Genomic DNA, 11,818 nt, shown 5'->3' with positions numbered 1-11,818 from the left:
GGAACTTACCATGTGCCAAACAGATCAAACAGAGAGCTCAAGTTCTCCTTATTCAATGGAGAGCTGCCAGAAGCAGTCGCCAACGAATTTATCTCCATAGAAGCTCTCAGGATCCACAAATTTGCAGCACTTGAAAGAGGGCCATCACAAAGCTTTTCTGCAAGAGTCTTAGCTTCCTCCAGTCTTAGCTCCGTCGCGTTCAGCGTGCTGTTCGAGGAAGCGATGGAGTTGGAGCACAGCGTTAGCGACAACTCCCTCGCTGCTGCCGCGGACGCGTTGGCTCCAATGCAGGAAACCTTATTAGCCATGAAGAAAAATAAGGGCATAAATTAACCAGATCTATTAACATATTTCAATTGCAATAAAAGAAGTAGAAACTTACTTCAGCACCATCTTCTTAGCCTCAAGAAACCTTCATCAACTACATATTTTTACAAGAACCAAAGAAATAAAATAAGAATTAATGATGTGTACATTTTACAATGCAACTATGCAAGTAACAATGTATTAAGCAACATAGTAAGCTAGCTCCCACACATATACCAGGATAGGATTTGAAAGGCAGCAGAAACACAACAAAACTAATTTTCTAATGAACGGGTAGAGATTTTGTTACCTTGTTCTGCGAGGAGTTGATCAACCACCTTTCCAACCTTCAGTTGATAACGAATTGGCAACAAGAATAGCATAAGTACAAATCACAGTTCATGCATGCATCCAGTCAATGTAGACACACCAGCAAACCTTGTTAAAGTGCTCGTACTGTCTATTTCCGAGGTCAAACACCCCAAGCCGAAGATTATTCAACCACTCGCCTCTCTCATTACCCTGCAGCCAAACCCAAAAAAGGCAATTAATACATAGTACCAAAGTGTCATCCACAAGTGCAACCATAAAAGAATTTGTATTACAACCTCTGAGAACCATTTATAAAACCTCGCCGCATTGTCAGTTGGCTCTCCATCGCCATAACTGCAACGACAACAAGACATGTTGGCAATTCACCAGAAACAAAATTCATACTTTCTCCATGCTTGATTAACTAACTTTAATCACACCACCCCAATTCTTACGTTGCTAGGAAGAACAATGTGATGCTCTCCTTAAGCTTATCCTCGTATTCCTCATCCTCAGCGGCGTAATCTTCCTGAACCCCAAGGCAACAGATGAGCTGACAAAAGCAAGAAATTTTGAGAAGCGGCATAAGGATGAAGCTTCATCGACATACCAGATCAACCACCTTGAAGACAGCCTTGTCGTACCTTACCTTGGCCTCTTCGGCGAGCGCCTACATCCACGCCCAAAAGTGCCGTCAAATCTGATCTTAGCCAGCGGTGCAAGCAAGCGAGCAGAGCGCCGAGCTCTGGCTGTAGTCTGTAGAAGGGACCGCAAACACAGCAAACAGAGGAGCAGAGTTTGAGTAGGGACCTTGGCAAAGCCCTCAGCGGTGCCGGTTTGCGTGCCGAAGAAGACAGTGACCCTCTGCCTGCCGTCGTCGGGGTCCGGCTCGTCCTTGGGCTTTGCGGCGAGCGGGCGCGGCGGCGCCTGTGCACCTTGCCTCCCTCTGCACCCTCTACCTCGGCTTCTGGCGCTTCCCAGACAACGCCACGCTCCCGCGGGGCTACGCTTTCACCGTTCAGACTTCAGACTTCGCGGCTCCCCAATCTTTCAAGATACTGGGCCTTGCGCCCTGCTTGCCGTCCACAGTCATCTCCATTCCCGCTGACTCCATGCCATCGAACGACTTGGCGGGGCTGTACGGAGCTTTGCTCACGACCCTGTTTCGTGCCATCATTTATTTAATCACTTGAAATCAGTAGATCCACGATAAAAAAAGTTATACTAAGAAACAATTCTAAACTCAGTTCTAAGATAAGGCAAAAACAGGCATCTAAAGCTTACATCAGAAAAAAATGGTGCTAGTTTGCAACCTTGAGACTGGATCTTTAAGTGGCCAGCTTTTCCAAATAGAACAGGATAATACACAGGAACATCCCGATTCTCAGATATGTTATTTTCCTAACAGGGGAAAAACATGGTATTTGGAGCAGCTAAATGGGGGTAATGTTGGTTTTTGTATCTACTGCTGGTCCCAGAACTCTGTCTTGTGTTAATATCGATTTGCAGATTTTTTAAAAAAAATCTCAAGGGAGTTACATGATCCAAGGCTATTTGCAGCTATATGTTGTATTATGGAAGCAGGCTCTCTACCAATCTTTCTGTGAAGAAATTATAGATTTTTTTAGGGATGTCATTGAGCACTTGTCAGCAGAAAGTGCAATCATTTAAATGCTATAACAGCAAATTTTATTTTATTTTTACCCTGCCTGGAGGACAAAAAACAGAATACGGTACAAAATATACTGTTGATTACTGTGGTGCCAATAGTCGGGGAAAAAATTAGTGTGGTACCACATACAGCAGTTTATAACAAAAGTTTTAAACATGTAGATTGTAGAATAAGAGGCCTAACAATAAGATTCAGAATATCAGAGCCCTGTTGCTCTCATGTATCATGCTAACCTGTCACGACGTTTCTCAAGGAAGCGCTGGAGAGAGTGCCTCCTGGCAATGGGGAGATCTGGCCAACAGATCAAGATAGTTTAAAGACGTGTTGGACAATGTCAACACTGGAAAAGGTATTCCATTTCTGGATTTTTACACAAAGATGCGGTGGTCTTACCAGCCTGAAGCTTGCTTATTGAGCTAGGGTCAGCAACAACCTGAGCTTGTCCAGCTGCTACAGAAGTGCTCTGCAGTGATGGAGACCGTGTAAGCACAGGAGAGAAGACTGCTGCTGGGGCGACAGTGGCTGTATGTACCATTGGAGGATTAAAAGCAGTGGCAGCACTGCCTTTGGTGGCTGCCGCAGCTGCCGCAGCTGCAGCTATAAGCATGATTGCCTGAGCCTGTCAATGCCAAATTAGTGTATTAGCATGTGTATTTTAACAGATGGTACAGAAGGACAAGATATTTGTAAATGGCGTGAAGTGTAAAAAGAATTGGGAGTGAGAGCAGACCTCCAAGATCAATGTCCCTTTTAAGGAACCGATGAGGATTATAATGGTCAGCATCATCACCCCAAACAGAAGCATCCATTTGCACGAGATGAAGAGGAACTACTAATATTGATCGCGCTGGCACAGTGACACCTGAGCCAAGAGTCAAATCTGCACTCAAGGAAAATGAAATCCAAAGTGAGTCAGAATGGAAAACATACGACAATTAAAACAGGACTACAGGTGACACACGGGTTTCTCTTGCAGCTAGATGTACAGAGTACAGACCAATCAAAATCAAACTTCAAACATCATGAATTCATGATCTCAACACACACAAAATCAGGATTGGCGAAGGCATTCAAACAGATTCCTCAAATGTCGATCAATCCTCTTGGCTGCCTCAACCACCAATGCCTCCAAAGCATCAGTCTCCCCATAACCAAGGCCACCCCGAGATGTTGTGGTGCCAACATATGCAGCAGCCTCGGCAGCAGCATCAGCCTAGCCACTATCGTCACAGCATACTCTCAGAAAGTTGATTGACTTGCCAACATATGAGATAGAGTTGTGTTGACTGAAAAACATATGTATGTAGAATTTAGAATAAAAAATACACTTTAAGTATTCTAAGCTTCTAGAACGAGGCTTCCTTTGTAATAACCAATTAACCATGCATAGAGAAATAGCATTATATGATCGGTTTTGTAGAGCTCACCCGATGGCGTTGCTTCCACTTTTGAAAAAAAGACAGCCCTAGAAGCTCGAATATGTGATCTCTCATTTCATCATTAGTCACAAGCAAACAATTTAGTTTGATCGCTGCATATAGCCAATACCTGGATGTTTGCATCTCATATAATTAGAAACATCCAGGAGGAAACATAACAATGAAGAAAACTGAATAATCAACAAACTATGTGATAATAGATGTCTGTGATCTCTACAGAATTACAACATAAACAAGAAACACCTCCTGGTTTACAAGAAAAGGTGGCCGCAACCACAAGGTCTTTCCGTTGTCTTTGAGAATTGAGCATAAACAGCAAGTTCAGAGATACTGAAGGCTAGAAACTTAGCATTACCAGTCATCATTTGACCCACTTGGTGAAGTATACAAAGCCCCATTTGTTCTCCAGGTCTCAATCAAATGCCTATTAGATGGATTTTCCATAAGCTTGGAAATTCATTTATTGTGTAGTATGACAAGTGGCCATTTTCCATGATATCTATCTAGAAGCTCTGTTATAACGCCATCCAGCTGCTCTATATTAAGCATGCAAAGTTGAACAATAATTAGCATGCACTGCTTAATTCTCGATGTCAACATGTTGAAATTCAGGGCAAAGTGGTGCACAGACCTGGGTCAAACTGAAACCGCCCTCCGCAAAATTTGGTTGATATAGTGCAATATTCGCACCATCGACTATAGCTCGGTAGTCTTTATTTGCTTCCAACCACTCCTATAACAGTCATAACCAGCATGTGAGATTATGTTCACAAATGGGTATTGTTTCTAATACAGGAAGAACCAAAGAAACAAAGTTACATCAATAAGCAAGATCTATTGGCATACAACTACAATGCATTAGCTATAACACAAGTTATAAGTGACAGCTTAGTCTAGTTATTAGGATATAGGATCAGCTACATGAACAAGCAGTTAGAACCCCGTTTTATCTGAAGGATGGGCAAAACAGGAAGCGATTTCTAGGTGCACAAGGATGCCTCAAATATGTGGCTCAATTCCTCGGCTTAATTCCTCTGATGTACATAGGCTCATCGAGCACCAATCATGTTTACATACTTAAAGCACACATCAGGTCACCATTAGTAGTTAGTGTAAAATATGGCAGAATGCACCATCTTCCCGTCTATTTCCCCCCATAATATTGTTTCTCCGTGATTTAGCAAATGAATAATCAACTTCAGTTGGCAGTGAGATAACCAGAATGCCAACATCAACACGTGCGAGCCATTGAAAGTTGAGAGGTAGGTAATCACAGGTCACAACAATGGGAGAGGGAAGTAATCACAGGTCACATCATCCCACAGCGTTATCTTTAAATTGATCATAGCATATTTCTTTCATAATCTACAGCCACAAGGGACACTAAGTCACTGAGATACAGGGGCGACGAATCATTTCCACTCTATAATCTATATATTCAACACCAGTCCAAGTCTAGACAAACAAACATGATGACAAACAAACAGGATGACAGGAGATTCCTAATGTTTTCTTCAGTATGTTTGTGAAATATATGCAGTCCAAATTATTCTTCCTTAACTGACAAGCAAATGCACTATAAGATTTCAAGTATATCTTCACGAAAACAATATGTTTTTCATGTATTAAACTATCATGATGCAGTTTAACTGAGAACCAAGGATATTGATTGTCCATCTCAAGCTATCTAATGCAAAGTAAAAAAAGAAATGTCATATAGAATCCAACAAGGTTGCAAGTAAACATGTGCACCAGTTCAATCACAAACCAGATTGGCTCTATGTACAGAAGAAAGGAAACTTTCAACAGGACTACCATCAATGAGTTAAACTGCATCTAGAAATTTAGCACTATCATCTACAATCAGCTTAGTTCTTGTAAAATTGAGACCATCCCGATAATATCAACAAGCAATGTTTTAGGTAAAGGGTACACCAACGAACCAAGTTAGACAACTGATACTTGTGTAATGAGAACTATGTGTGTGTCGAAGGAAATCAATTACCTCACATTTTTCTGCTCTAATTTTGTTGTTGCCATTACAGTATTTCAAACACAGTTGGCCTAGGAAATATAAGAGCTTAGGAAGAATAAATTCCACTGAAAGGGTATGTTGATGAACAGCTTTTAGAGACAATAATTCTACCTTTGCAAAATGAGCATGCATCAAACAGGCCTCCAAATATGTAGCTTTCCTTGCAAGACGGAAGAAGGAAATAAAGTTCCCCATTCTGCATGCTCTGAATGTATAGGAAATGTAGGCATTAGATGAAAGCTATTACAAATATGGTAAGCACAAAATAATGCTTGATGGTATGACTACCTTGCAACTTCTCTTGCAAACAAGATCTCTGGACTGCCTCTAATTTCACGAGACATCTTAGCAAGATCCAGAGAAGTCCACTGAAACCAGACAGTAGGTATATTGCACCAATGCGAACTTGCAAGCAGGAAAAACAGTGTCAGTGAAATGACCATGAAGGACGAATGGTTGCAACACTTAACTGAAATGAATGGTTGGATCGATATTGGTGTACCATGAAAATGATTTTAAAAGCTTACCAAATCCAAATTGCTGCTCAAGGCGGATTCCAATAAACAGCAAACTTAGCATGTTCACAACCAAATGGATTAGGCCAGCATGGAGCCAGTTGCAGTCTGATTGTCCTTCATCTGCTCCACATTGTCCTATACCCCCTGCTGCCACATCATAATCTGCACCTCGATCACCCTCTGCTCCTCCTATCTAAAACTCCCAGCTCCAACCAAAAAAGGTGAGCTTGGTATGTAGGTGCATCAATAGAAAAAATGGATTTCGCGTGTAGATGACAAGATGTAAAATGGATTTAGTTCACTGCACCCTTAATAGTTAGTAGAGATTTAAAACATGTAAACCACACACAAACCATATTGGTCTACATCAACCTGTTTATTGATGCAACCTCAATTAAAATTATGATGTCTTACAATATTTAATAATAGTCAAATATGTCGACAACCGTACATTAATCTAATCTTTTTTAGCGATACTGATAAGTCGTTGTTGTATATTTGGAGGGATAGCATAGCGGCATGAATTCTCCTCATAACTTAATAGATCAATTACAAAGTTCCTTCGAATAATTTTTGCATCCTACACACAAAGACATAAGAGAACAAAACGTCAAATTTATATTATGTAACTGAAATGTATGTTTGAACATGAACCAAACGTACTCCACTCACCCTATTAAATTCCATTCGTCTACCACTCCCCCACATAACCATAGCTTGTAGAACGAAGTAGCTTGTATTAACCCTACAAAATAATGTTTGGCCAACTATATTATATACAATGGTTATCATAGACATAATTTAAACTGTCGAGAACATGGTATTGAGAAAATACCCTTTTAAGTCCATCGGAAGACCAGACCGAATTGTATGTTCCCACTTAAAAATATCATCTGCCCATCCAGAACGTTTCTTATTGTAGGCAATCTTATATTTCTTGGAGGCCATAATAATTGCTTCCGCAAACCTCTTGTATGGCATGTGTTTACACCAATCTTGAGTGGGTGTAAAGTCTATAAAAGTTACGTGCTTTTTACCATGATCGATTACGAAAAGTGCATAGCATCCGTTGAATTTCCATGGCATAAGAACCTACAAAATATCAGTCATTAGGATTGCAAGGAAGTGTCTTTTATAAATACATTAGAAATGAACAAATACTTACATATTTACAACCAGTGATATAATAGTTCAATGAAGGCCAACAGTCGAGTGTGTTAGCTAACTCTTCTGCTGTAGGATCCTGATGGTACTTTGGAAGTTTACCAAAACCAACCATTCTCTAGATAAATATATATACATGTCCACATGAGGATTGTATGTATAGATAAAATATATTACTACATTATTGATTGGAAACAAACTTACCCAGAAGCGCGTGTCCATATAATGTTTTTTATCCTTTATCATTTCATCTTTCGACATATGTGACTCTTTAATGGCCAACAATCGAACAGCCATGTCAAAACATTTTAGAGTCATATCTAGATTTACCCTTAATACGTTTTGCAGGTCTTTGACAGATATTTCTATCTTAAAAGGGTTGAAACTTCACACCCATGTCATCCTGTAATGGAACATGACAAAAGTATATATCAAAACTCTATGTAGTTGGTACATATAAAATAGATAAAACAATGAGCACTTACTCTAATGTCGTATCATCTTGGATTGTCATGATGTAATCACATAGAACATCTATTAAATCGGCTTTGGTCACTGGCATGTCCTTTGTGGAAAGGCCACTCAGTAAAAATTCATTAGTGCACTCATCGGTCGGGATTTTTATAGGAGTTCTTTTATCCCAATCATGAACAAACCACTTTTCTAAGTCTGCTTGAGTGATGGGGCCATCATCATCTTCCATCAATACTTCGCTCTTTTCAGATACACAAAGTAGTTTCCTCTTCTTAGGATTTGTGGGACTATCTAATATCTGAACATCAGAGGAGCATCCAGCATCGACTTCTTTGTCATACTTGTATAACGGACACCCCTTTCTCTTGTTTATATCTGAAGATAGTAATATAGCAGCCAATTTTTTCCTAAAGTGTGACATGTCATCCTGCAAATAAGAAACAATTTATTTAGCAATTATATGTATCAATTGGTTTGGCATAATAACAGAAGACAGCAAACAGATATTCATGTTATAGCCACATGTAATTTATTGTTAAAAAAGAGACCCATCAGAAAGTGCAAACTGCCAACAAGAAAATCTGTGCATGTGATAAATATGCAGGTTGCAGTTATGTTCACAGTGTATGCAAAGCAAAACGACTGAACCAATCTGCAGTCTGAAAGAAAGCTCTACCACAATTCACGACGTCCATGATGCACGCATAATGTCATAGTAGTAATAATATACCTGGGTAAAATTATCAGATAGTTCATCCCCTGTCCAGTATTCGATATAGTTTAGTAGAAAGAGGCCACACGAGGAGCTACATCAACCAGATGATAAAATGTCAAGATTAACAGCAATGAATATTAATAGCAACACATATGAATGTATGGTGTACCTATCTGTTTGCTTTGCATATTCCATTTCTATTTCTCTAAGTGGCCAAGAAGCAACTCGGAGGTCTGGCCACCTGTGATCTTTTAACTCCTTACGCTGAGATACCATATCAATTTGTCTTTGGAGTCCTTTTATCTTTATATTATTATAAAAACATAGATTTAGAAGTTGAGATTTTAAGTTAATAAGGGATTAGTAATTGTTGAGTTTGTATAAACTCACAGTGTCAATGAGGTCATTGCGACCGGATGATGTACCAAGTGAGTCGAGCACTTGTATCTCCATATTTCGTGCATTGATCACGGCAAGATACCAGTGCATTTCTCGGATATTTATTGGAATAAACACCTACAAGTCAATTATAAATATTGCATAATAATACATGTAAACACTAATCATGTAGATTGCAATCTCGTATTTACCATGTCATGGTCTAGATAAAGTAAAACCCTTCTTTCGGCGCTAGATATTTGTGCCATGTCTTTACTTGGATATAACTCATCTGTTTTAGTGTCAACATCACCGTCTCGCTTTAGAAAGTTGAACTGAAAAGCATTTTCTATGTGTACACGACCTCCAGATCGGCATTTTAGATGCTCTTGAGCTTTTATTAAATTTATGTAACAGTCTATCACCTGCAAGTATGTAAGTTATGGTTTAAAATACCAGGTTGAGTATCTTGGAAGTGTGGTGCTCCTAGCTAGTTGAGTTATCATGAATTACCTCATCACCTAGATATGCGTCCGGTTCAAATAGGCATTCCATCCGCTTCCTTTCCACAAAGGCATCATCAATAAGCACGACTTCTACCCTTGGTTCACAAGGGATTTCTTTAATCCAATCGATGAGTGCAAGATCACCCTGCGTGCAAATATAATCTACGAACAAAACAGTCATGAGATCAAACATAAATCACTTGCAATAAAAACAATACAAATTGATCCATACGGTAGTCTGGAAGTTATCATACCTTTTGGAACTATTGTAGTAGTCACCGATGTTTTTGGCTTGTTATGAGACAAGGACATTAGTAGAGATTCATCTATAGATAATGTATTATCTCTTTGGATGACCGTAAGTGCAACATTTTCCTCTTTAGACTCCATCCACGATAGACAAAAACCTATAATCATTGTTACTAATGTATTATTTGATACACGATTCAAATGTTTGTACTATAACCAGCTAAACAATTTTACATGCATTAGTGATAACATAACAATGAACAATCAATATTGCAAATAAAATGATATAAACATATTGTAGAGGGGAGGCGGCGGCAGTCTACAGTCAATCATTTGAACGCAGATTTACGTAACATTTTTCTCCAGAGACTAACATACTGCACTGGAGTTATAAACTTCAATAAATAAAATATGAGACTGATTGTACATTTTTTGACCCCAATAAAATATGAAGTTGCATAAAACCTCAAATTGTCCACAACCCGAAACATCCGCATATAGTGTTCACATACAGTGTTGGCCGAGTTTACAGACATTATACTGACAGAAACAAATTCACATTCCAGCTACGGCGTAAGGACCTCCTTATAGACGATATTCTTTGTGTATGTTACGCCATTTATTGTTGACTTCTTTTCCACCCCCTTCTTCATTTTATCATCAGTGACTGGAATTACAAGTACCTTCACATTCAATCGAGTTGTGGCCCTTGAGAGAGCAACATATAGCTGGCCATGAGAGAATACTGGTTCGGGCAAGTACACAGCAACATTAGGAATCGTCTGTCCCTGAGATTTGTTAACAGTCATGGCGAAACTTAGTCTTACCGGAAACTGCTTCCTTTTAAAATGGAAAGGGAACATCTCGTCATCAGAAGGGCACAAGGGTATACGAGGCAAGAAAACCCGCATTCCAGCATGCTGACCAAGGACAATTTCAGCATCGATACTATTTTTTTGGAAACCACGTACCACCAGCCGTGTACCGTTGCAAAGTCCGTTAGCAGGGTCTATATTCCTAAGCAACATGATTGGACACCCAATTTTGAGCTTCAGAACGTGCGGGGGTAGTCCATTAGGAGTCAGTGTGTTTAGGAATTCCGATGGATAATAGTTATTAGGATCGTCCACCGCGGTGTCAAAGCTATGGTACATCATCTACTCCTGTTGGAAACGATCAATCATCCTCATATTTATCATATCCACCCAGTCGTTCCGAGTAGTCAATATTGCTCTTGAAGTGATGTAGCTTGTATTAGACATGTTTTCGTTTAGACTGGGGTAAATGTCATCTATCAATCTATCAAGGTCGCGGTCATCACCGGTATATGGCACACATACCTCATCTGGAAGACGAACATCACCATCGCTATTCACTTCCTCAGTTCCACCACCGACACGCAACAAATATTCTGCAAACCATGGGTCGCTCTTTGCTCTCATGTTGCGAACAAGCTTTAGGTGGCACATTGATTCCCATAGGTAAGAACTCCGTAGAGAGGCAGCAACTATCTGAGCCCTTGACCCCTTACGTACAACAGGGAGTACTTGTCTGAAATCTCCCCCAAACACAATAGTCTTCCCACCAAAGGGCAGACCAGGGCGTCCCATGATATCACGCATGCTGTTGTCCAATGCTTCAATTGATTGTCTCTTAGCCATTGATGCCTCGTCCCAAATAATCAGCGACGCTTTCTGTAGCAACTTCGATGTCCCACTTTGTTTCGTGAAGGTACATATAGCACCATCATCAATAGTAAGTGGTATCTTGAAGCGTGAATGGGCAGTTCTCCCACCAGGCATTATGGAAGCCGCAACCCCAGATGTAGCTGTTGCAACTGCAATCTTGTCCTGACTACGTAGCACCGCAAGCAATGCCTTATATAGATAAGTCTTTCCAGTCCCACCAGGCCCATCCACAAAGAACACACCGCCATTACTGGTGTCAACAACAGATAAGATCTTTTCATATGCAGACTTCTGCTCCTCATTTAGGGTTTCTTGCAAAGCAACATCTTCTGTCGTCGCCTCGATACTTAACTCCTCGTAAA

At 40.1% G+C, this 11,818-nt stretch overlaps 1 protein-coding gene and 1 long non-coding RNA gene across 3 annotated transcripts; both read right to left on the bottom strand.

The window, feature by feature from the left end:
* Window positions 1-1,625: 1,625 nt before the first annotated feature.
* Window positions 1,626-2,905, bottom strand: LOC103633348 (protein TIFY 3). 2 transcript variants are annotated; one of them, XM_008655059.3, is made up of 4 exons: window positions 2,823-2,905; window positions 2,684-2,753; window positions 2,524-2,581; window positions 1,626-1,778 (listed from the first exon to the last, which is right to left on the bottom strand). In XM_008655059.3, exons 1-4 carry the CDS (start codon window positions 2,895-2,897, stop codon window positions 1,637-1,639), a joined length of 345 nt encoding a protein of 114 aa, XP_008653281.2. In that variant the 5' UTR covers window positions 2,898-2,905; the 3' UTR covers window positions 1,626-1,636. The 2 variants fall into 2 exon arrangements, with proteins under 2 accessions (XP_008653281.2, XP_020396682.1); XM_020541093.2 differs by having other exon boundaries at window positions 1,628-1,778; window positions 2,684-2,905.
* Window positions 2,906-5,759: 2,854 nt separating this feature from the next.
* Window positions 5,760-6,136, bottom strand: LOC103633347 (uncharacterized). The gene is made up of 2 exons (XR_556472.2): window positions 6,053-6,136; window positions 5,760-5,969 (listed from the first exon to the last, which is right to left on the bottom strand). It is a non-coding gene; the product is annotated as an uncharacterized lncRNA (long non-coding RNA).
* Window positions 6,137-11,818: the final 5,682 nt, after the last annotated feature.

This window comes from Zea mays, chromosome 7 (genome assembly GCF_902167145.1).
Source record: "Zea mays cultivar B73 chromosome 7, Zm-B73-REFERENCE-NAM-5.0, whole genome shotgun sequence".
NCBI classification, from domain to species: Eukaryota; Viridiplantae; Streptophyta; class Magnoliopsida; order Poales; family Poaceae; genus Zea; species Zea mays.
The sequence above is the reverse complement of the archived record's forward strand: the minus strand, read 5'-3'. Positions and strand labels throughout refer to the sequence as shown.